Below are 20,374 nucleotides of genomic sequence, written 5' to 3'. Positions count from 1 at the left end.
AACTCAAGTAGACCTGCTTAATTCAAAATATCGTAGCCCCAGCAACATTGAAAAGCCTGACAAAAATTGTGCCTTGCAATGTTTTGAGTTTTATGAGTGATGCTTCTGGCCATTCCTAATTTTGAACTGGCTGACTTTGAAAGTTTCTGGGTGTTCGACCAACTCTGAGCAGAGGGACCTATATCACAGACATGTTTCTTCTCACTGGACAGTGAAACATTCCCTTTATCTGCTGCAATGGCAGACGATGCAAGGGCACCCCCTAATGTTCCAATGAATATGTAAGCCATGAACCTTTTTGGAATAAGAGAATATTATTTTCAGTGTAAAAGGCTGCAGCAAAAGCTCAAAAAGATGAAGAGATGCCCAAACGATCTACCGCTTGGCAGAGTTTGAATGACGTGAAACGACTGCCCAATATTAGCCAGATTCTTTTGCTTTAGTAGTAGTACTTTAATGCCAGGAATGAGAAGAGGTGCTTGCAGGATATCTGTTTCATGGTCTTCAGTATCTCAATTGGAGTGGAGTTCGGACTACCTCGACTTCAGCAGTGGGTTAAGATCTAACTCTGGATCTGCCCAGGTCAGTAAATATTTCTGGTCAGCCCTGTTTCTTGGTACAAACGCAAGGGTAAAGGGTATTTTGTAGTGAAAAGTAATTTGTTTTTTAAAGTACATAGAAAACTATGCATGAAAAGCATTCCTGGACAGTGTATCTCACCCTTGGCATCTTGAAGATGTGTGGACTTCAACTCCCGGAATCCCTCAGCCAGTATAGCTCCACCACTGGAGGTTTTCAAGAAAGGACCGGAGAGTCATTTGTATGGAATGGTATAGGGCAGAGATGGTTAACCTTTTTGCTGCCGAGTGGCCAAAGCGTGCACGTGCATGCCCCAATCCACAAAATGCAATGCAAGCACACACACCTGCACATGCGCCATGCCCCCACTCATGTGCCCCCACCCCGTGCCCCATTTTGGCTTCCAGGTTGGTGCAGGAGGCTTTCCAGGCCCAGGGAAGGGCCTGCCCCCTGCACATGCGCACCAGAGACCTGAAGACCAGCTGATTGGTGCGGTGGAGCTGGACTGGGGCGACGGCTAGTGTGCCTGCAGAGAGGGCTCTGCATGCCACCTGTGGCATGCGTGCCATAGTTTTGCCATCATGGATATAGGGCAGAGGTGGGTTGCTCCCAGTTCAGCCCAGATCGGGCGAACCAGTAGTAGCGGTGGGGGGAGGCTCTGGCCACCCGCCTAGACGCTTCTGCGCAAGTGCGTGTGCGAGCGCCCCAAAATGGCAATCCACCACTGGTATAGGGTCTCCTGCTTGAGCAGGAGGTTGGACTAGAAGACCTCCAAGGGCCCTTCCAGCCCTATTATTCTATGTTGTATCTCAAAACATTTAGGCCTAACCACTTTTGGGGAATTTAAAACAGTACTGGTTGCATCCAATCAGAGATACTTAGGGCGTGTATGTATGCATTCTTTTAACCAAGCAACCCAACCTACTCCAGAGGTTTTGAACCAATGTATAAGACTTGTAAGTCAACAAATAAAGAAGACATCAGATAGTCCTTAACTTATGACTACAATTGGCACCAGAATAAGCAAGGTTCTTAAGTGAGTCGCACCCGATTTTATGATTTTTTTTTGACATGGTTATTCAAATCACTGGGGTTGTTAAGGGGGTCATGTAGTCATTAAACAAATCCAGCTTCCACCACTGACTTTGTTTGTTGGAAGCCGGCTGGGAAGGTCTCACATGGTGATGACCTAACCCTGGGACATTGCAACCGTTCTAAATATATGCCGGTTGCCAAGTTCCCAGATACTGATCACGTGATCACGGGGACGCTGCGACAGTCATAAGTGCGAGGACCAGTTGTTCTGTGTTGTGGTAACTTCAAATGGTTGATAAACGAATGATGGTAAATTGAGGACCGGCTATATGATCACTTTAGTCTTCAAACAATCCTGCCAGAGAGATAACCCATCATGATTTCCTACCTGACTATTTGAAATGAAGATGTCTTGGTCAACCCCCCCAAATTTTCTATACATGAAGCCATGGTCCATCCTGCAGGGTTCCTGGTGAGGAGTAATGGGAGTTGTGTTTTAGCATCACCAACCATTCCTGGCAGCCATCTCAAGAGGCCAGCAACAAGGCAGAGGCAAATCAGAGCCAGACCTTTTCTCCACAAGTGATACAGTAGCCCTTAGCCTATGACCAGTGGTGAAATTCTTTTTTTTTTTACTACCGGTTCTGTGGGCGTGGTGTGGTGTGGCTTAGTGGGCATGGTGTGGCTTGGTGGGCTTGGTGTGGCTTGGTGGGCGTGGTGTGGCTTGGTGGGCGTGGTGTGGCTTGGTGGGCGTGGTGTGGCTTGGTGGGCATGGCAGGGGAAGAATACTGCAAAATCTCCATTCCCACCCCACTCTGGGGCCAGCCTGAGGTAGCATTTGCCGGTTCTCCGGACTACTCAAAATTTCTGCTACTGGTTCTCAAGAACCTGTCAGAACCTGCTGGATTTCACCCTTGCCTACGACCCCAATTGAGCCCAACGTTTCTGTTGTGAAGTGAAACATTTGATAACTGAGTTTTGCCCCATTTTATGACCTTTCTTGCCACAGTTGTCAAATGAATCACCACAATTATTAACAATACATTGTTAAGTGAACATTGTTAAGTGAACCTGGCTTCCTCATTGATTTTGCTTGACCCCGGGACCCTGCAACCGTCATAAACATGAGCCAGTTGCCAAGTGCCATTTTGACTACATGACCATAGGGATGCTGCAATGGTCGTAAGTGTGAAAAACTATCATGTCCATTTTTTCAGTGCTGTTATAATTTTGAACAGTCACTAAATGAATGTTTGTAAGTCTATTTTCAGGTGGAAGGGAAGCTTTCCTTGGTGTACCCCATTCCACCCCAGAGAAAACTGGATGGAAGCATTTACTACAGGTAGTTCTCGACTTACAACAGTTCACTTAGTGACTGTTCTAAGTTACAACGGCATTGAAATAAGTGACTTATGATCATTTTTCACACTTATGACCATTGCAACATCCCCATGTTCATGTGATTTACATTCGGTTGCTTGGCAATTGGTTCATACTTACGACAGTTGCAGTGTCGTCCCTGAGTCATGTGATCCCCTTTTGTGGCCTTCTGACAGGCAACGTCAATGGGGAAACCAGATTCACTTAACGACGGTGTTACGAATTTAACAGCTGCAGTGATTGACTTAACGAAATGCGGCAAGAAAAGTTGTAAAATGGGGCAAAACTCAATTAACAAAGAAACCTCTTAGTAATGCCTGGGAAGGATGGGCTTGAACAAGCACTAGGGTTGGGTGTGCAAGTTGACTGCCTTTTCTATGCCAGGAAATACTGCCTTTTCTATGCCAGAATACGGCTTTTCCTCCCATTTTTCAACTTTCACAAAGGAGGCAAAATAGAAAGCAATTTTTTCCCCAGGCGTCTTTGAATGTGGAGCTTCAGCAGTGGCAACGGCGGCTGCCTCGCCAGTGAAGCAATGATGGCAGTTGAGCAACTGTTTTCTATCCTTTTCACAAGATCCCCACCAGAGCAATAAATCCTGCCTGCTCCTCCTATCTAGAGCCCAATTCCGCCTCCCTTCCTCAATTACATTTGTTTTGTATTTAAAACTTAAGTCTCTCCCTTCCCCTATATGGCCTGACCTTGAATAACCCACGGCAGTGGGATTTTTTGAAATGTTGGTGCCTAAGTGCTGCCGAAATCCAACTTGTGCAACAGCAAGAAGCTTTTTTTTTTTTTTTGAGATCCCCATTTGGTATGTGTGAGACAGGTTTGACAGTTGTCGAAGCAAGGCCAGTGTAGAAGAGACAAATCAATACGTTGCTCCCAAAACTGTTCCTTTCCCACATATTGAGTAAATCCAGAGGTGGTATTCAGCCAGTTCTAACACGTTCGGAGAACTGGTAGCGGAAATTTTGAGTAGTTCAGAGAACCGTCAAATAGGCTGGCCCCGCCCCTGCTGCCTCCCAGCTGATCTTCTTTTGTTGCCTTGAACTGGAGAACGGAGCTGGAAAGCAGTTAGTGCGTTGGGGACGGAAAGGGGATTTTGCAGTAACCTTCCCCCAGGAGTGGGGTGGGAATGGGGATTTTGCAGTATCCTTCTCCCGCCACGTCCACAAAGCCAGGCCCACAGAACTGGTAGTAAAACATTTTTGAATCTCACTATTGAGTAGATCTTGCCACAAAGGATTGGTTGCATAGTTCAGACTTTCCTCTTTCATTAATTTGCAATATTCATCAAGTTTGTTGATGAAGATTCTCAGTTCTCTGGCTGGATCTTTCTAGGAGTCGAGTCATGGCAATTGGAGCTTTCTTTTTGGTTTTGAGAAAAAGAAAAGAAGCCGTGAAATGCTTCAAAACAAAAAGGAAAGGAGTCCAGTTGTCAGGACTCAACTTCCAGATTCACCAAGACTGTTTTCCAGCACTTTACAAAACTGTCTTGCTTAAATTTCAGACATTCATACACTGACATGCAGTGGCATGAAAATTAATTATTAGTGTTTCATTACTGAGAAGATACTGTTGCGTTTCTGATAAGACAATAAATGTAGGATTCTGAAATTGGGGTTAAGTTTGGGGCATGTTAGATATTGTACTCTGATGTTGTACTCTGTTCTAAAATAGCTTTCTGCTTCTTCTCCGCTTTGCCAATAAGAGGATGGCAAGATTTCTTCCTTGGGCCAAACTCGAAGGAATAAAAAAATATGCAATTCTTTTTGAGAAATATGTCTATTTAGAACTAGTGGGAGCCATTTGGCTCAGAATTCATTCCACTGAAATGTTTCACTTCTAAATGATAGGAAACTCTACGGGGAAATACGTCGAGAGGATCAGAGATGATGTGGGGAAGTTTTCTGTAAACAGTTGACTTATTAATTCATTAAAAGCTGAGCATGGAAAAGCAGTGAGGTCCCCCAATAGGGTGTTCAATTTTTAAAACAGCATCAACCATTCAAAAATAAACAGCATATACTGTAATTGGACAATTCACCTCCCTCTTCTCAGTAAGCTACAAAGCACAGACTTCTGTCTCTATCACTGGACATGCAGGGAGTCTCTCCAGTTTATGCAGCCGGAACAAATTTGGTTACTATTAGCATCAACCATAAAAAGTTTAGCTATCCATCATTATTAAGGAAACGTCTTCAACTACTAGCTGAAAACCCAGAGAAGAAACTCAACTTACCGCCACCACAAAATGTTAATTACAATGAAGAAAGCACCCTAGTATAAGACATCACATCACATTATGTTTCATAGAAAGTACAGTAGTGGTGGGAAATCTTTTCCTACCGGTTCTACGAGTGTGCTTTGAACGCGTGCTCGTGCCTAACACACGCTTTGCACATGCGCGCACAGCACTCAAAGACCACCCTTGGTGTCAGCACTGGTTTTTTAGCTCAGCTGGGGCACGACAATCCGCGTTGCTGCACGAATCAGCTGAGCTAAAAAACAAGGGGAAATATGGGACGGAACGGCAGGGTGGGGCCAGTCAGAGGTGGTATTTGCCGGTTCTCCGAACTGTTCAAAATTTCCGCTACCGGTACATCAGAACCTGCCTGAACCGGCTGAATACCACCTCTGCAAAGATCCACCTTGAAGCTAAATCACTTTACAAAATACATTTTCTATGGGGAGATCTACAGAGCCAACAGAGATGACTTCTGGAAAGCCAAAATTAGACTGGTAACTATGAGAATATAAAATAAAACCTTAACGCTACAGTTTAAACGTCACCAAGCATCAGCAATTAGGAGTTTAAGTTGGAAAAGAAATGATCTAAATTAGAAACATACTCTGATTTTTTGTTTTATGTTAATTGAGACAAGTGAAGGGAGGGGGTGAATCTGTTTTACAGTGATGTTTTTGTTGTCCTGGCACAATCCAGCATGGCAGGGTTTAGGTTTCTAGCTTCCCCTGCTAAAAACTGGAATCTACAGAAGTATAAAACAAGAATACAGAAAAAAGACATGGCCCACTTCTTACTATCTGTTTCAATGGTGGATTGCTAGCTGGTTTACTACCGGTTCGCTCATGCGCGTGCTTATGCGCATGCGCAAAAGCATCCGGGTGGAGCCTCCCGCCACTGCCACTAACGGTTCCGCCTAATTTGGCCAAACCGGGGGCAACTCACCTCTGATCTGTTTGCATAAATAGCCACAGAGCTCTCTTTCCATCCTTTTCAAAGACAACAAGACCAGCTAAAAGGTTTACCGTTAGCATTAGGGACAACTTTATATTAACTGAATGGACATGACCTCCTCAGTGGGGATTAGGCTTAGAATAATAACCCTGAAACCATTTCTATCCACCTTGGCAAGTAACATCTCCCAAAGTTATCACTCCATTATTTACGACCTCTGATATGGATCTTTCAATTTTTAATGCATCTTAAATTTTAAATTGCGCAAAGAGGAGTACTGTAGAATGACAGAGAGTATACAAATAATGCATTCCCCTTTCTACCATTACCAGTTTTTTGAAAAAGAAAAGTAAAACTTCTGTGGTGCAGAGAGCAGCCAGCCCTTCCTTCCAAGTCAATCCTTCTAGATAACTAGGGACATCTAGTGGAAGACCTATACAACGAGAGAAAGAATTCTGCCACTGCTTACCCTAATTTACCCTGGCAAATCATGTTTTTGTGTTTTGGCCGTCCCAATTATTAGAAGCAGCCGAATGGTGTGCTACTACTGACCAACTTTTGGGATAACTAGCACACGCTTTCCACTTGTTTCCACAAAACCTGAGTGGCACAATCCAAAACTTGATTGTTAAAAAGTAGAACAATTAAATATCTTTTCTTGGTTCCCTGACTTTGGTCACCATTGTTTCTCAAACCCTCCCCAGGTTCTTGTACCCAATCAACCGAACTTCAGGGGAGGGGCTGGTTTCCTGCTTTTAAAGGCCGTGTCAGTCTGTAATAAAGCCTCCTTTGTGTGCAATCTAATCATTGATGAGAGGCTAACTTGGCATGCGCTGCCAAGATCTGGCTGGATCCAGGAGGGTGGTTGTGGTGGCTCTTTCAGAGACGTGCCCAGTTGGGTTTCGGGTATGGCATGAGACAAGACTAAGGTAGGAGTGCAAATTTGATTATCATCATCCAGCAATCTCTTATGTCTTCCAAGGGGCGCTCTCCACAGGTCACTGGATGTGGGATCTTGTCCATTAAGTTGGGCTCTAGGGATCCCTTGAGATTGTGGCCGTTGTACCAGCTTGCCTGCCACACACAACATCCCTGCCTGAACTCCATTTCAGCACTGGCAGTGGGATTCCCCAGTCTTATGATCTTGGAGGCTTCAATCTGTTTGAGAAAGTGGTTGGGTGACAGCTTCAAAGGACCTTGGAGCAAGCAGATTATCTGGAATCCTGGATTCAGGAATAGCTGTGGGACAGAAACAGCACTGGTTTTACTTTTGGAAGATCTTGGTAGTAAGCATGATGGTGGTAGTGTGTTGATCCTTGCTCTACTTGACCTCTTGGTGCTTTTCGATCCCATTGGCCATGGTGTCCTTCTGGAATCGCTCAGAGGATTTAAAGTAGATGACATGAGGATGTGCTGGTTTGCCTCCTTTCTCTGGGGTTGATTCCAATAGGTGGTGGTTGGAGAGGAGAGGTCCTGCTCTTGGCCCCTATTTTATGGGGTGGCACAGGGTTTGGTGCTCTCCTCTCCTTTGTATCATCTCTATGAGGCAACTGGGTGAGTCCATCTGTTGCCATGGGGTGAGGTATCATCAGGACATTGATGACACCCAATTATGTAACAGTGTGTCAAGCATGCCTCCTTCAATATCCAAGAAAGGAAAACCTCAACCCCATTTTAATAGAGATAAATTACTTTTACTAGATATGAAGTGAAAACAGCAAAAGGAAAGCAAGATCTGAGCTAGAAAGGTGGGAACATATACATATCAAATGATTGCCCAGCCCCCTCCCTCCAGTTACCCCAGCCCAGTGTCCAATCTGCAACTCCCTAAGGTGTCATGTGGGGTGCATCTTCAAACAGCCTCATCAAGTTGGTATGCGAAACGGTTGGCCTTGATCAAGTCCAAACATCAACCACCAGCATGCGCAGAAGATAGTGAGAACAAGACTCCTCCAGTACAATATAATTCCCTTCCCCATTACTATGCACCCCCCTCCCCCGTTCCTATGGCAGCCGATAGCAAGCAAGCGTAGCAAGCAAAACAGAGGCTGACACAGTGTCCCATCCAAATTAAGTAATGCCATGAATGTCTTATCCTATGGCCTGGAGACTTTGAGGGTCTGGAGAGGGAGCAACAGGCTTCAGCTCTACACTGCAAGACTGAGTGGCTTTGAGTTTTGGGGCCTAGTGGTTCTAGGACTATTCAATCTTTTGTGGTAGATGGAGTTGCACTGCCCCAGACAGATCTGGTTCACCATCTGGTGGTTCTCAAAGAGCAGGTAGCAGTCATGGTTAGAAGGGTCTTTACAGAGCTTCTTATTGGCTGCCAATTGTGCCTGTTCCTGATCAGGGGGCTTTGTTCAGTTACTCATGCCCTAATCACCTCCAAAAGAATAATGCACTCTACATGAGGCTGCCCTTAAAGAGTATTCAGAAGTTTCAATTGTGCAGAATGAAGCAGCATGGCAGTCATGTGTGGCCCCAGGACAGCACGATACGCATTGGCTGCCAGTTTGCTTCTCCAACCAATTCATGGCACTGGGTTTAACTTTTAAAGCCCTTTATGGTATGGGACCTCCCCCAATTATATCAGCCCATCCCACTAGACCCAACAGAGAAGACACGCAGCAGGTACCATCTGCCAGAGCAGAGGTGGGCAACTATGGTTCCTTTATGACCTGTGGACTTCAACTCCCACTCACATGGCTGGCTGAGGAATTCTGGGAGTTGAAGTCATAAAGAGGCCATATTTGCCCACCCTTGTGCTGGGGATTTATAGGAGGGGGAGAGCTTCTCTACCATGACATTTGCCTGGCTGGAATATTCTCCCATGCCTGAATTCAGGTTAGCTCCATCCCTCTTAGCGTTCAGGAAGATCCTTAAGGTCTGTTATGTCAGCAGGCTTGGGGGTCCCAGAGAACCAGTAAGATTGTAGGATGGCTCCACTAATGTGGTTGATATATTTTCTCTCTTTTACTCTGTTTTGTGGTTGTATATTTTAACGTTTAATAATGTTTAATTTTAATAATGATTTATATTTTTATAATGTTTATTTTTATATAGTTATTTTATTTGATTGCTGTACAGTATACCATCCAGACATTCCTTGTGAGATAGATGGCCATAGAAATACAATCAATCAATCAAAAATCTATGTTGAAGTGTGGAAAAAGAGAGGAGAGTGAAAGTGGGATAAAATTTAATAAAATTAACTATGAATCTATACACCTTAATTTAAGAGTGTCTTTAATATAAGAGATTCAAAACAATACCTTCAAAAATGAAGCACATGTCATACCCCATATACAAATAAAAAGCTGTAAATTGCATCTAACTAATCAATATTCACCAATCAGCTGTAGATCAGCGTAATTTTTTAAAACTATGAAAAATTACAGAAGGAACAAAAATGATTTTCTCAGGGCTAGACTCCTCCAACAGTCAGAATGAATTACTCCAAAACAGGTATGCTGAAATTTTTATCCATTATGATGCAAAAAAAATATTGTGTCTATGCTTCTGCAAAGCAACTGAGAAAAATCATAGAAGAGCGCGGGAAAATGTGACCAATATACCCTTAAAAATGGCCCCACTGTCTTCAGAAAGCAACTGTTTGGTTCTCATTTTCTTGCAATTAGGTAAGCCATTTCATTCTCCTGCTGCACATATTACCCAGAGCATTATTTACAAGACCAAGTCATCAAATAATTACAGCTCCCTTTGCCAACTTTTAAAATACCATTCAGTTGATGCCCACACAAGTAAATCATAAAGCCTCCCAACCACCAATTAATTTCTCTAGCGAATGAAGTACTGCAATCTTTTCACCAACATCAGCATGGGATAATGGATTCCATTATGCTTTAAGAAGACAGAGATCACTAGAAGCCTCTTGTGCCTCTTCAAGCGTTGCAGACATTTCTATGTTTGAAGCATACATTCTCCGTGGTATCCTCAGTTCAAGGGATTTCTGCCATTTAGTACAGATTTGTCCATAAAATGCAACAAGGGCTGTTCTGTCCAATAGAAAGCTTAGAACCTCATAAAATACACACGATGACAAACTCAGTGAATATTCACTTTTAAGCTCTGCTAAGATACTCTTCAAATTCCTTTCAATCATCCAGCATTTGATACACTGATCAATCTACCACACAAGGCTGTTTATACCCTTCTCTCTGCAATCTTGAGAGCCCTTTTTCTTAAGAAAAACTTGAATGCACGTGAAACATGCTACTACCATCTCTATCCTCTCAGCACGGATGCCCAATGACAATATTTTTGAAAACAAAGCTGATGTGAACAACTCTTCAATTAGTTACCAGAATCAAAGATGTGCTAAAGAAGAGGCCCTCAGAGTGAATATCATTTTTCTAACATTATATAAACATTTGAAACTTGAGCCCTACATCATTGGTTCATTAAAACTATTTCGGCCAACCAACTAGGAAGACAGACGAAACTGGAAACACCCAACCAACTGGGATTCTGTTGCGTTTCAATGGCCCACTTCCTTCAGGACTGTCAAAATGGATCCAGCTTTTGATTCAACATGAATTTTAATTGTTTTGTTGAATGGCAAAACTAAAAGGACAAGTCCAAATCCATTAGGAGCTCTCAATTCTTTCAAATCATAGAATACATTCTGTGCTATCAGGAATGGCTTCCCCATGAAGGAAAACTGACCAGCATACACACAGGACAATAATGCCGGAGTTCTTCACATACTGCAGAACGAAAGTGGCATCTGGAATTATTCCAAGGTTCAAAATTACAGAGTTTTAATATCCTGTATTTTTGCATGGAGCTAAGCGTGGTAACAAGGAAAAGGGTGCCTTGTTTTTCTGATGAATATGAAAAGAGTTCTACATCCTACAAAAGCTTTTAATAGAAATCTGTCGAAATAAAACAGACTATTTCAAATGAATTGACTTCTTAACCAGTCAGTGTCTCAAAGTACACAGGGTACTGTCTGCGAATGAAGCTCCGATTCAGTGACTTCATCCCTTCCAGTCCAGTATGAAGGCTGCTCAAGACTCACTCCTCTCCAACTGGGAGGTTGTCTTCGATCCGCCTGATAAACTTCATCCTTATTTCTGTGACTCCATCCCCTTTCAAGGTGTCCAGGAGAAATCTGACATCCACAGCCATCTGTACCTATGATGAGAGAGAGGAAAGTCCACACTTTTGAGATGTTTCCCTACAACAGCTCCATAAAGTGTCAAACCCCTTTGAAAAGGACAGGTATTCATGCCACGATACATCCCGTTATTTATGAAAAGTCACCCTTCTTCCACATTACAGCCTTTCTTGTACTGCCTTTATCGACCTTCCTGTCTTGTAAGCGATGTGATTCCCCCTTTGTATTGGGGGTTTGATGGACTCACGAATTGTTCTTAGGACACATGACGAAAGGTTCCAAAGTCATCCTCATAGATACCGCAGCTATCTGACTGTGAGCTACTTAGAATCCTTAAAAGAGATGGCCCACGAATGCAATACAAAGAGTTGATCCAGTCCAGATAAATGAGAACACTATTTTGGCCTTCACAATACTAAAGTGTTAACAGTCTGAAAACTAATCTTTTTATTAACACAAGTGCACTTGAATATATGGAGGAAATTTTAGAGAATTTTTTTTTAGATGGAAAAGTTGGAAAATACTTAAATTGTTTCAATTGATGTCCTCCGACTCACAGACCTAACGGAAATCTAATATTACCAAATGAATACTATCCATTACTTTAACATACTGTTGATACTTTTTAACATAAACCCATGTACTTAATGTCCACAATTTATTTTGAATTTTGCATTTCATTAAAAGCAGCCACCAGGGCCATTGGTTCAACTGGTCTCCCCTTCTTCTCACCATTTCCAGGGCTCCCCGGAGCACCCCACATAAGAGGTTAGAGTAAATAAGAGAGGAATGGCTGTCTGGTAATTCCACAAAATCCACCAGTGGATTGTTTTCCAAGATAAGGGAGAATTCGTCGCCTGCCGGACTCCAGTTTGTGATGCTTGGTGTGATACCCAAGTACATTTTAAATGCTACCTATTAAGTGAAACAGATATGAGAGAAGAACTGGATTCAAAGAGGGGAAGATTTAGCAAGCCTATTTTTTACACATCAACGAACAAACGACCACAGAGCAAACCCCAGCAATTCTTCAACATAACATACTTAAGTAAACTCTTTTCCACACACCAGATAAGACAATACTGAAGTTGTCAGAATCCTAACAACTGATTTCGATAAGTAATTCTCTGCATTATGTCTGATGCCTTCCCCTTCTAAAAACAGTGGTAACATTTAGACCAGGGGTGTCAAACTCAAGGCCCGGGAGCAGCATCCGGCCTGCAGGGCCGCCCTTGAAACAACAAAGGAACAGCCTGTGCAGGTGCCTCTGCCAATGAAAACCGAGCTCAATTTTAGCTGGCAGAGGGTTGCAGGAGGCCATTGCAGCCAAAAATGGAGCTCGGGAACCTGTTTTTGCTGGCAGAATATTTGGATCACCACGGGCACCCCCTTACACAAGACACGGCAAGCTGGCCATGACCACCCTGGCCACGTCCACCCCGGCCCCTCAAGGTCAAACACAACCCTGATGAGGCCCTCAATGAAATCGAGTTTGACATCCCTGATTTAGACCACTGTCTTACATTATTGAATAGGAGAAAAGCTGATTCTGATTCCTTTTTTTTTCCTGTTAGAAAATTATCTCATCTTACTTAGCTTCTTGGTAAAAAGTCAGAGATATCCAGCTTTGATAATAAAAACACTTTTAGTTTTTTTATTATTATTGATTCACTTCTGTTTTATTTAAAGGTAGGGACAATTCCAGAAAACAGCTGAAAATTAGCCTTATTTTCAGCTGTTTTCTGGAATTGTCTCTATTTTTAAATAAAACAGAAGTGAAACAATACTAATAAACTAAGAGAGTGAAATTTGTTTTGTGCTGAGAAAATTGTGTTTCTGACACACAGCTATAATAAGTTCAAAGAAAATAAGATTTAACAGCAACAGAAGCAAACAATAAACATGCAGAAACAAAGCCGAAGAGTCAAAAAGAGGCATCACCTTTGCAATCACATCTGCCGTTTCTCGAAAGTCATGGCATCTCCCAACATTGGATCGTGCTAGAAAGTCTTCCACAAGTCGAACACCTATGTTGTAGCCCCTATTAAAGCAGCCAAAAGCAAGATGCCATGAAACTGTGGTCACACCAAGCAGGTCAGACTGGAGGGAAACACTCTGAGGCTTTAGGAAGGAAATCCATGCCCATTTATTTTCCCAAACTCCAAGGAATGGATAAAATTAGTTTTATTCTGCAAAGCGAATAACCCATGGAAAAGGGGCTTCAGACATTTCTAACCTGTTGTTTCTGTTACTTACATTTTGTCAAGCTGCTTGTTGACATCTTCATCATTCTCGTAGTCCTTACACAGCTGAGTGACCAAAGCCCCATACGTCAAAGTGAAGAGCTCCGAGCTCTAGACAAATTCATAACATATTTAGCATATACCAGACAAAAAAGGGTGCAAATATTTAGGGGCTGACCCAGCCACAGCTTAGTCTGTCACAAGAAAAAAAAATGAACAAGAAGACTTGCTTCACCAGAATAGTGAAGAGCATGAATACCGCAAGGGCCATACGTTTTGAATGAGGGTGAGAAGAATAAATAAAACAACTCTGTCCTAAAGATATGAAGAAGAAATAGAAAATGGGGAGAGACTTCTGCTTTTCCTTAGCAGCAGTGATTCTGCTATGACTTGAAGATAGCTACCAACAGATAGCCCATAAAGTCTAACCCAATCCCTTAATATTCTTGGCGTAACAACTGCTCCTGTGTTCATTAATCAATACTTGCTTGAGTGAGAATAGAATTTGGCATACAAGTGATACTTCCATAAAAGAGACAATTAAGCTATTGGAACAATGGAGTCACATGCTCCCTGTGGCCAGACCTAATCAATAGTTTGGCCCAAACATTGGATCAGCGGAACTTTTCAGAGCAAACAATTTCACAAAATTGAATTCCTTGGTTTCAAGATGAAAATGGTCACTGACAAAAAAAGAAAGACATTTGGTAGATTCCAAGTGTCCAGTTCTTATAAGAAGGATTTTTTTACTTGCATTGTTCAATAATATTCCACTTAAAAACTCAAAGGAGCCACAAAGCTAATAAACTTTCAGCAGAAATGTAGACACCATCAACAAAGACAAAAAATATACTTGCTGTATTTTCCACCCATCCCTAAAACTTAAAGTTGAATAACCAATCCATCCGTTATTGGCTACACAAATGCCTTCCTATGAAGAGCTGAAAATGTAAAGGTTTTAAAAGGTACGGCAGTATATATTAACAAACCCTGCTTAAGACTTTAAGATTTTATTAAAATCTCATTTCATTCAGCAGAATGTCTAGTCTCAGATTAAGAAACCTAAAACCTACCATGAGATGCATAGATGCAGAAGGTGAAATGAATGGCAAATACCAATACTACAGAATGAAAGCAGCAGGCAAGCAGAAAAGGAGAAAAAAAAGACATCAGAGTTTAGTGAGACAATAGAAATCACACCACATTCTCACGTGCTGACACAAAGCAAAAGCACAGAAGAGACAATCAAGTCATGTGTGAAGTTAAGGTTCATTCAACATGATGCTATTTCTACAGAGTAGCAATATTGAGGGCAGCAATCCAACAATCCACACCTCTTTTTCTGAGGGGTTGCGTTTTGCATGGTTTTAGATGTTTTGCAACCAATGTCATCTGTCAAGGCAGCAAAGGGGGATTCAGGCTGAGAAAAGTAGTGCATGGCAGAAGCCTCATTCACCGCCCCCCCCCCTTTTTTTTTTTCATCTGTCACAATAACCCACAGTGGTAGAGCTTGCACCACAATACTGCTTTTATTATAGTGAGAGGGGAGGAAAAAGCAAGATCCTCTGTAAGCTACGGCTTGGAATCCTGGTATCAAATGGATCCAGAGACACCATAGCCATCAGTCAGCAGAGGATACCGAGAGTTGAAGGTTAATAGGAGATCCATACTGGCCAAAGCTGCTTTATAGAATTAGCATTATAAAGCTACATAAAGCTGTTTTGCAGAATTAGAAAGCTTGGAAAGGGAGCCTGAAGATTTCTGTAACCTAGCTGATAATTGCAGAGTGGAAAAAAAGTAAAAAGTAAAAGAAGGGTTAGTAACAACACCACATATTTTAATAACCATTGACAAGGCAAATGGGAAAAAAAACAGTGCATGGCAGAATGGAGAATGCTCAACAGCTAACAGTTTGTTTCTGAACAATTTGCCCATCTATAGCTATTAAAAAGAGAGAAATTGTGGTTATTGTTCATAAAGGTTCACTGTTTTGGAGTAAAACCAAATGGTGGCATTGACTTAGAAGCTGCCATTTAGGCTACTGATGTTTATTCATTACAGGAATCCAAATCAAAGCATCTGACCTGGACTTGAACACATCCAACAAAGGGAAGCTCACTCTTATGCAACATTATTGGTTCCATGGAGAAACTGTTCTTACTATTAGAAAGTTCTTCACTGCATTCAATTGCAATCTATCTTCCTGTAAATTAAATCTATTAATCCACGGCCTATTTTCTAGGATAATAGAAACCTAAACAATTTGGACTTTGAACTAGACACGCTGAAACCATTTTCCACAAGATAAAAATCTGTCATAATTAGTAGCAAAGAAAGCAAAGGAAGCAGGTTACACATGCTTGAGAGATCTGGTTGATTCTTATATGTCCTAATCCCATTATTGTTGAAGTATAGAAACACTTAGATTTTTATAAAAATGCACCTCAGCTCAAGAGAGGAGTCAATAAAATCAGCATTACACCTTAACGTTAAAGAACTAGAACGATCCCAACTGGCAGGACTGCCCACCTCACGATGGAAATCTCCCAGAGTATCCCAGAATCCACCAAATCCATCAATTCTCTCTCTGGAATCCACTAGGTTTACCAACCTTCCCTCCCTCATCCATATCCATGCAGAGGAAGAAGGCCCCACCAGGCCCAAAGTAACCAAGAAATAATGTGAGTTGGGAAAAATAGTTTTTACAAATCCCTGTTCAATCACTCTACAAAAATATGAAATCCAGGTGGGCCCTTCAACATTTGTGTTGAGGCAACTTCAGGTCTTAAACGGAGATGTGGACATAGCAATGACTAAGTAGGATCTGCCCAATTGTCTATCTAGTCCAGCATTTCATAGACACAGTGGCTGACCAAATGCATTCATGAAACACACAGGCATGGACAGAAAGGAACAGTCCCTTTCCAATATGTTTCCTCAGCTCCTATAATTTAAGTATACTGCTAGGATTCAGGAGGCACTACTTAATTCATAAGACTAGACGCAATTCATTGCCTAAATCTGCAATGCATATGTCTAAAACAATCTGAATTGGTGTCCACTATCATATCTGATGGCCTAACTATGTATTACATATAGAAGTTTCCTTTTACTGGTCCTGAATTCCTGATTTCTAATGCTGTGTGAGAGAAAAACGTATCTTGGTCTACATTTGCTACACCAAGCAAAAATGTTTATTCGTCTACAATGTCTACCTCAACTTGTCTTCACTCTGCAACATGTTAACACTTCCCCAGTATTATAGTTTTTCGATATGGGAAGCTGCCACATCTCAAGCATTTTGATCACTCTTTTGCCCCCTGATCCAGATGGCATTTGACACTTGACTTCATCTCAGTTTGATTATAGTTTGGTTTTCTTAATTTTATTGTATTCTATGTTTTCATACTTATTGTTCCTTGCGCATTGTCTCTTGTAAACTGTCAAGATGAAACATTTTATTTTATGCAGTCATACATCCTGCCAACATTTTCTTTCAGATTTGATATATCTGGTGAGTTTTACTTTGTAATATTTTATAATTTTAAAAGTATTTCTGCAGCATTCAGACTGTTCATCTTTTCATTATTATGAAAATGATCTTGTAAACCAGAAAAGTTAGGAAAACCTGCCTATCACTTTAATCAACATTTCTAACTGTATAAACCAAGTCACTAGGTTTCCTAGTGTAATTTTTTGCTTGATTTTATTGTATTCTGTTTGCTTGTTTTTGTGAGAGACCCAGCGTTGTTGAGATTGAAGGGGAGGGCGTGTTTAATAAATAATAAAATTAATAAATAAAATACCCTAATTACCTAGATGTGGAAAGGTATACAATATTCATATTTCATGTGCATCCATTAATAGGTGATAATGAAAATAATTGCAATTAAAAATAGGAAAAGGACCCCAATTCCATAAATAAGAAAAGGCATAGGGGATCAAGAAGAAAAATGCAAAATATACTATTATTATTATTACATGTTTGTAACAGTATAATAGGATAATATCATAAAGGACAATAATATCATATAACTACATATTAATATATAAATACAGCATGTAAGTCAATCCTATATGATGGATATGTGTGTGTGTGCGCGCGCACACGCGCGCAGGACGATATTATTATATATAAGGGATAATATAATATAATACATCATACAGGGCACTATTATTAAATATAGTAATATATAATACAACATATAGCACAATATGATTACATAAAGCTTGATATTTTTCCTCTTGACCAAATATGCTTTTCTCCATCTAGCTACCTATCTACCTATCTATCATCTATCTATCTATCATCTATCTATCTATTTCATCAAGCATGTATTAGATAACATATATAAGTATAAACATGATTCTGAATGCATGAAATGGATACCAATAAAAGGGGATGTTAGGACAGGGATGGTAGGCACATTGGTGCGCTTATGCACGTCGCCTTTACAGACCTCTTAGGAATGGGATGAGGTCAACAGTAGACAGTCTAAGGTTGAAGCTGTGGGGGTTTGAGGATGTAATGACGGAGTCAGGTAGTGCATTCCAGGTGTTGACCACTCTGTTGCTGAAGTTGTATTTTCTGCAATCGAGTTTGGAGCGGTTTACCTTGAGTTTGTATCTATTGTGTGCTCGTGTTCTACTGCAGTTGAAGCTGAAGTAGTCGTTGACAGGTAGGACATTGTAGCGGATAATTTTATGTACTACGCTTAGGTCAGACCGAAGGCGACGTAGTTGTCTAAGCCCAAAATTTCCAGCCTGGTTGCGAGCAGAGGAGTGGAGGACTCTTCTAGTGAAATACCTCTGGACTCACTCAATTGTATTAATGTCTGATATGCAGTGGGGATTCCAGGCAGATGAGCTGTATTCGAGAACTGGTCTAGCAAAGGTTTTGTATGCTCTGGTTAGTAGTACAGTGCTACCAGAGAAGAAGCTACGCAGGATTAGGTGAACAACTCTTGGTGCCTTTTTGAAAATGGGCCCTTTCTGACTTTTTAGGAGCCTCTGGGCTTCCTCGGGGTCAGCCTCATCCCCACCACCTCTTTTACGCGCCTGCTTCTTTTCCCGCCTGGCAAAGGCACCAACATTAGCAGGGAAACCCTGACGCGCAGCATCTACTCACGGTGGCCATTACAAACATAGCATATTTCCCCCTCCTTCAAGGCCCGCCAGGCGAACGCCCAACGCCCGCCTTCCTTCGTCTCCCCCGCCCCGCCAGCGGCCTTTACCATTTTCTTGCTCTCGGAGCCTCCTCGGCTGCCCTGACGTGCCATTTTGCCGTCGCCGCCTCCGAGCTGCTCGCCCGGCCGGGAAGAGGAGCTCCGGGAGAAGCAAACCGCCCTGCCTCAGCCTTGTCGCTTTCCTGAGGCAGAGGACTACGACTCCCAGCGTGCAGCTGGCGACAGGTAAACGCCTACGAGGGAGTCTGCGCGAGGGAGGCGGAAGACGATTTGTTGAACCACGCCTGCGCGGGCTTCCTGCAGCCACCATTCCTTCCTACAATTCCCAGCATGCTTGCGCGAGCTTATTCCAAGGCAGCAGGGAATCTTAAATGTAGGGGTCCCCCCATGGATGAGATCCACGTTCCTTGTGTCCCAGTAGGTGTCAGCACTTAGCTGCTCTCAAAGATCTGTTTTATTGATCATAAAAGAATTTAAATTGTTGATAAATTATTTATCTTAAATTATGAAAGATAGGGTATATTAATATAAGATAAACATAAATTAAGAGAGATGGTATGCGAGCAGGGGAATTGGCAATATTATTTCCAAACCACTTGTGGCTGAGCGGAAATGTTTGTTGTCAGTGTTTCTCGACTTTTAAGTTTGTCAAAAAGTTTAGGACTTACCCTCCAGATAGCAACCCACATGGACAATAACGAAATGGTAAAAATCAGACTCTTCCCACGATGCTGTTTGTATTCAAGTATATGGCATCTATGAAAAACTTAAAAATATGCTCCTTTTGAATGTGGAATGAACAGGGGTTGGGGGGGTGTATATGTGTGGGCTTCAGCTATACTCTAGTTCAGAAGTGTTCAAACTTTAAGACTTGTGGATTTCCAACTCTCAGAATTCCCCAGCCAGTGTGGGAATTCTGGAAGTTGAAGTCCATACATCCAAAAGATGCCAAGGTTGGACATCTCTGCTCATTAGTGAGTGCCGTCTTGCCAGTTTGGACCACTCCCATAAGGGCACCACTGTTCAGACATCTAAAGGGGTCCATCATAGTTGTTTAATACAAGACCACTGCTGAAGGAAAAGGAGATGTGGATCTGATTAGTATCCAAGATGTGGATGTGTGTTTGCTATGTTCATATGTGTGGCAGATAGTTTGCAATCACCAATTTCTTTCTGGAAAGCAAATTGGAATATTACCAGTTGCTAATTCCCAAGTACAAGAATGCCTCCATTTTTACCCATCTTCAGTTCCCCATGTGATATGGAATTTTAGGCTTCATTATTAGCATTTTAATAAAAGTGACACCAACGTTTTAGCATGGCATCCATGCCGCCTTTTGAACTTTAGCACACCATGTTTTTCCTGAGCCAAAGTGAATTCCTTTGATGTGCAAAAACTAGCCCTCCCAGGAACAATCAAACAAAACAGGGCTTATTCAGAAGTCCCTGATTAAAGTTGCAAGTATTGAGAAACAAATCCAGGTGCGAAAGTAAAAGATGCAACATATTTTAAGGATGTCTGTGTTTTTTCAAATCTAATAAAAAATCTCTTTATTATTTGATCTGTTGCTTTTCGATTCATCATATATATTGAATGTGCATATCTTTT

At 41.8% G+C, this 20,374-nt stretch overlaps 1 protein-coding gene across 1 annotated transcript; it reads right to left on the bottom strand.

Annotated features, from left to right (window-relative positions):
* Window positions 1–9,425: 9,425 nt before the first annotated feature.
* TRAPPC3 (trafficking protein particle complex subunit 3) lies at window positions 9,426–18,972 on the bottom strand. The gene is made up of 5 exons (XM_081961582.1): window positions 18,814–18,972; window positions 13,593–13,690; window positions 13,278–13,377; window positions 12,069–12,251; window positions 9,426–11,353 (listed from the first exon to the last, which is right to left on the bottom strand). Exons 1-5 carry the CDS (start codon window positions 18,856–18,858, stop codon window positions 11,234–11,236), a joined length of 546 nt encoding a protein of 181 aa, XP_081817708.1. The 5' UTR covers window positions 18,859–18,972; the 3' UTR covers window positions 9,426–11,233.
* Between the last annotated feature and the right edge of the window lie 1,402 nt (window positions 18,973–20,374).

The sequence above is a fragment of the Natrix helvetica genome (assembly GCF_964273705.1).
Source record: "Natrix helvetica genome assembly, chromosome: 9".
Taxonomy (NCBI): domain Eukaryota; kingdom Metazoa; phylum Chordata; class Lepidosauria; order Squamata; family Natricidae; genus Natrix; species Natrix helvetica.
Note: the sequence above shows the minus strand (reverse complement) of the source record. Positions and strands in the feature narration are given on the sequence as shown.

What these genes read in the sequence shown, in the direction of transcription:
- TRAPPC3 (XM_081961582.1), bottom strand. Translation starts at nt 18,858, where the DNA reads ATGGCACGTCAGGGCAGCCGAGGAGGCTCCGAGAGCAAGAAAATG. An exon ending in AACAAGCAGCTTGACAAAAT is followed by an intron (nt 13,378 to 13,592) that starts GTAAGTAACAGA and finishes CTGCTTTAATAG; the next exon opens with GGGCTACAACATAGGTGTTC. An exon ending in TCCGGGGAGCCCTGGAAATG is followed by an intron (nt 11,354 to 12,068) that starts GTGAGAAGAAGG and finishes CTCTCATCATAG; the next exon opens with GTACAGATGGCTGTGGATGT.